General features: G+C 42.2%; 1 protein-coding gene across 1 annotated transcript; it reads right to left on the bottom strand.

The window, feature by feature from the left end:
* Positions 1–278: 278 nt before the first annotated feature.
* Positions 279–1554, bottom strand: LOC117238920 (glutathione S-transferase-like). The gene is made up of 2 exons (XM_033504122.1): positions 1389–1554; positions 279–418 (listed from the first exon to the last, which is right to left on the bottom strand). The coding sequence occupies exons 1-2, from the start codon at positions 1552–1554 to the stop codon at positions 279–281; spliced, it is 306 nt and encodes a 101-aa protein (XP_033360013.1).
* Positions 1555–4918: the final 3364 nt, after the last annotated feature.

Here is a 4918-nt window from a genome sequence, read left to right as displayed (position 1 = left end):
GCTTCTCGACTCACACTCTGGCCGTTGTCGCATTCTATTGCCTTTTTCCTAGGCCCACCGCACACGTGTTCTGCAGACGCTCGTAGCCAGGGTCACGTAGGTCTTTTCCACGAAACTATGCACTTGAAAAGACCGATGACACATTGATGGGCCCGACGGCGCCTCGGCTCTCGCGACATTGTTCATAGTTCGCCCGATATTTCTTAGGCCTTTCGTCCACGATACTACATATATGTAGTGGTGTACTGGTCATCTTTTTTCCACACGTTTTTAGCTTTTTAGCTGTTTGTGAATGGGCGCCTAATCAGCCAATCAAAAATGGCCGGTATTCTATGAATACTTCTCTTCAATGCTTGAAGAGCTGGATATTTATCCAAAGCTGGTGCCACAAACATATACTCGAAATTTTCAAGGGCCGCTGCAAATACGAAGTCCGCCCATGTCGTCTGAAAAAAGGTTTGTATACATTTATTTTGTACGTCCTCTATTAAATAATTTTTTTAATTTACCTTGAAAAATGTGAAAAATCGAACTCTTAACTAAAGATCACTAGCTTTTTAGGAAGAATTTGGATTTTTATTTTATTGTCAGATTTTAATGGATAATTTTAGAAACTTCAACCTTTGGAGGTATTTGTTAATTAAAAATGACAAAACTGGTATTATGTAAAAAAGAATAATGTGTATCCTGAATCAATGTCGAATGGAAATTAGACAGTTCTATAAAAATAATCCTTCTCACGATTCCACAACTTCATAGCTTAATTAAGTACAATTCTACGGCGATATAATTACAAATACATTTACAGGAATTGTGTAATATGATAAATATCTCGTTAAAGAAATTGAAATCGTAAATTCCGCGGATAACCAGCGTTTATCATATATCAGGGATTTGCAAAGAATAAAAGTTGTAGAACGTTGAAAGGCGTTGAGAGAAACGTGATGTTATCCCGTTATTCGTTAACGCAACGCAGTTAAAAAAAATCCCGTAGGAAGATTACGATAATAGATAACCTGAGTAGAGTGTTTGTCGGGGGATCTAAAAGATTCTTTCGAGTAGAGCGTCTGAGATTGCAGAGAAGAAAATTTGGAAGCCATCGAATTCGTGATGTCGATAGAAATCTTCAGTTGGAATCGTTGTATCATAACGTAGTCTGCTTATTGTCGATAAGACTTTACTAAACTAAAAGTGACTACTAAAAGTTTCTATCCTCTAAATTCTATCTACGATTCTATAATCTAAAAACTGACTTTTGCAAACAAACTGTAACATTCGCTTAACGGAAAGACATACGTATCTTGTTTGTACTCGTCTTTTCACAATGAATTCTTGAACGTCTGTCTCTGTGGTGAGACAAATGCAAAGTCATCTCATCAGTTACTCACCTTGCTTCAAATCTCCAAGAGTATCGACGAGCTCGTCGCATATCATCGCATCCCATTCGTCCTTTCCCATTAGATCGTACTTCCTCGCCAAGTATCGCGCCACAGCGTTACTCTGCGCTACCGGTTTCCCGTCTACCTCCAGCACAGGCAGCTTTTTATAAGGCATTGCTAAGAACAAACATGGCTCATATGAACACTGTGTAGAGGGAAACGATCGATAGGAAATCACAATACAGCTTCCGAGGCCGTTGCGTTCTTGTGAATAGATGAATCGAAATCATTTCGGTTTTAATCAACATGGCCTAGTAAAGAAATACAGAAATGTCTTCTTTCTCCTTTTTTTCTTTTCTTACGATTACGATGGACAGGGTATCGCGTGTTTTTGACTGTTGAGAAGAACCTAAAGTTTTTAAAATCAAGGATAAAAGATCGAGTATAAAATTTGTAATTCTCACGGAAAGGAACGAATCTGTCTGATGCGGTGTACTGAATGTACGAGGAACGATCAGTATCGTTTCGCGGGAAGATCTTATGCAATGATAGTGAACTTACAACTGCGAATAAAAAATTCACGTCGCATAATACCAGACACGGAAAAAATATTAGAAAATGTACAAGGTTCTTGTAATGAAAATTGAAATGCAAGGAATATAAATCGAATGTCTCTTGCGAACGTAATTTTGTGTTTTACACCGACAGGATTGATTTACAGACTTACGTTGATTTTTTGTTTCTCTATCTGCAAGCGACATATAAGATTATATCGAAGACTATGCTGCGTAAAACTTTTATTATACTATTTACGATAGAAATGTCGCAACGGAAGATCGAATTTTATGTCTGCTTTGTTCTTTCGACTTTTTAGCTATGTTCTTGTTCATTTCCGAACTGATCTCAATTTTTTATCCTTTTTTTTCGACAAGTACTAAAAAGTTTTTAAATTAACGAGAAACGTAGAAGTATTTTTGTATTCCTATTTTAAGTCACCTATTTACGGTTTTCTCAAAATATTCGAAATGCTTCGATTCATTGAAAACAATAAAGATTGCAACACAAAAATTCGAGAATCGTAAATGAATTAAGTTGGTATTCGATAAACACGATATTACGGAAGCAAAACTTAATGAAAAGTTCGACTTTATTCCGTATGAAATTTTACTTTAAGTAAGTTTAGCCTGCACGTGAAACGAAAGTTTTATATACAGAAAAGTTTGAGTAAATGGTAGATATCTGAGAGTTGAACGATGAAAGTAAAAATCGATTCTTCACGCTTACAATCCTTGTATTCAGGCCAGAGTTCTTCGGGGATCCTCTCGTCGGTATACTCGATGCCAGTATATGCAAATGTGTATATGTTCGGCACGACCACGGGCATTGAAGTAGATTAGTTTGTAAGTAGGTTCGTCGCTCATTTTCCTTGCTCTGTCAACTTATCGAGAAAAATGATACAATTAACTCGTGTAATTAACAGACTGTGTGCGTGTTTGTGTGTATAGAGAACAATTTATTTATAGATGAAATAATTCGTATAATACGCAAAATAAATCATTTAGAAGGCTGGAATATGTGTTTTTGAAACAATTAATTATGTCGAAAAATATTTCAAACGAGATATAATTATGAAAAAAATAATAATTAAATGTATGTAAATGTATGTAATAATAGTTAAATGTATGTAAATGTAATAATTAAATGTAATTAGTTGTGAAAGAAATAATAATAAAAAATAAATAAATGTAAAAAAAGAATTAAATGTAATTAGTTTCTTTTTACGCACGCGATATTATTGGCGATATATGAAGGTCAACTTTATTTTTTTAAATAGATATATTTATACGTATATTTATAGATATAAATACATATATTATATAGATATAATAGTATATATAATATATATAATAATATATATGTCGAGTCTGAATCCCCGAGTCCGAGCTCGAGGCGCCCTCCCGGGGAGGGCTCGCGGGAGGTAGCGGTTCTGCGTTGAAGTTCTCCATCGTCCGGTCGCGCGTGGGGTACCTTTATTGTCGATAGTTACACTAGTGACGAGGGCCTCAGGCTTGATAACGAATCCGTGAACAACGGGAGGACAGGTTCCCTTGCTCTAACTCACACGTGCACCAATCCCTGCTCGTAAGGCACTCGACTTCCTTCACCGATCAGCTCTCTAGCAAGACTGCTCGTCATCCCAACGACGCCACCGAAACAAGACTCCGGTCGAGTGTCTCAGTACACACGATCCTCCGATCGACGTACGATTGCTATCGGTTTGGATACTTGCGATTGTTTCGTTATGGCTATATTAGGCTCTAGGTTGCAAGGTTAGGGTGTTGTCCTGAAGTTCCAGAGGAGCCCCGGCGTCCTTTCGTCTCCGACTCGGCCATCCTGACACTTACACGTCCTCGTGTGTGGCCTGCTGGCTTAGTCTATCCGTCGGGGCTTTCACCACGCAGGCATCGACCCGGCGCTCGTCCTCGGGGCAATGTTTTTCTTCTCGCCGCGATGGACAGCGAGACGCGATGTGTCCCGGCATGTGGCAGTGAAAGCACAACGCTTTTGGCGGTGCAGCCGGTCGGCTTTCCTCCGGGCGTCGGGGGTCCTCCTTCGGTTACCACTTCGCCCTCTTGCGGCATTCCAATGTCGGATGTCCGTGAATACCGCAGTGGCCACACCTGGTCCAGGGGGCGGGTGACCTGCCTCGTTTGTTTCCGGAGCTCGCTAATGGCCTCCACGGCTGAGGCGTTGGCCACTCCGTGTATAGGAAGGGCTTCATTTCTCTTTGGAATTGTTTCACCGACGTGATGTCACTCGTGAGCGCTAGTCGTTTAAAACGTTCATCGCGCGAGCCCAGCAGATGGAGGGCGGTGGCGGCGAGTACCTCTTCCCTGGTTGAATTTCGCCACTTCGACCCCAGGAGGGTGATGATACGATTTCCGTACGCTCCTGGTGTTTCGCCGTCCCGCGGTAGTTCCTCGGCTACCTTGATTAGCGACGCGGCTGCTACTTCTTGGCCACCGAAGTGCGCGGCGAATTGTTCCTTAAAATCTGGCCAGGTGAGCTCGTCGCCGTTCATTATCTGCGTAAGTCAATACGCTGCCGGACCCTCTAGGGCACGGTTTAGGGCAGAATACAGTGCGCTGTTTTTCAGGGGGTGGTCCCTCATGAGCAGGCCGACGGCTGTGCACCAGGCGGCTGGATCTGTGCCCGCGGCTTGGGGGTTGAAGCGCGATGGCGATACCCAGGTTGCCCGGTGTCCTCTTCTTCTTCTTCTTCTTCTTCCTCTTCTTCTTCCCTAGCGACCGCTTAGTGCGCGCACGATACTCTTACGATCCCGTGCCGACAACGTGTGTTCGGATGCCACTTCTGATGTCGAGTCTGAATCCGAATCCGAGCTCGAGTCACATTCCGAGTCCGAGCACGAGGCGCCCTCCCGGGCAGGGCTCGCGGGAGATTGCGATGCCGTGTTGGAGTTCTCCATCGTCCGGTCGCGGGTGGGGTATCTTTATTGTCGATAGTGACACTAGTGACGA

The sequence above is a fragment of the Bombus vosnesenskii genome, unplaced genomic scaffold, assembly GCF_011952255.1.
Source record: "Bombus vosnesenskii isolate JDL3184/JDL3185 unplaced genomic scaffold, Bvos_JDL3184-5_v1.1 scf7180000013758, whole genome shotgun sequence".
Taxonomy (NCBI): Eukaryota; Metazoa; Arthropoda; class Insecta; order Hymenoptera; family Apidae; genus Bombus; species Bombus vosnesenskii.
Note: the sequence above shows the minus strand (reverse complement) of the source record. Positions and strands in the feature narration are given on the sequence as shown.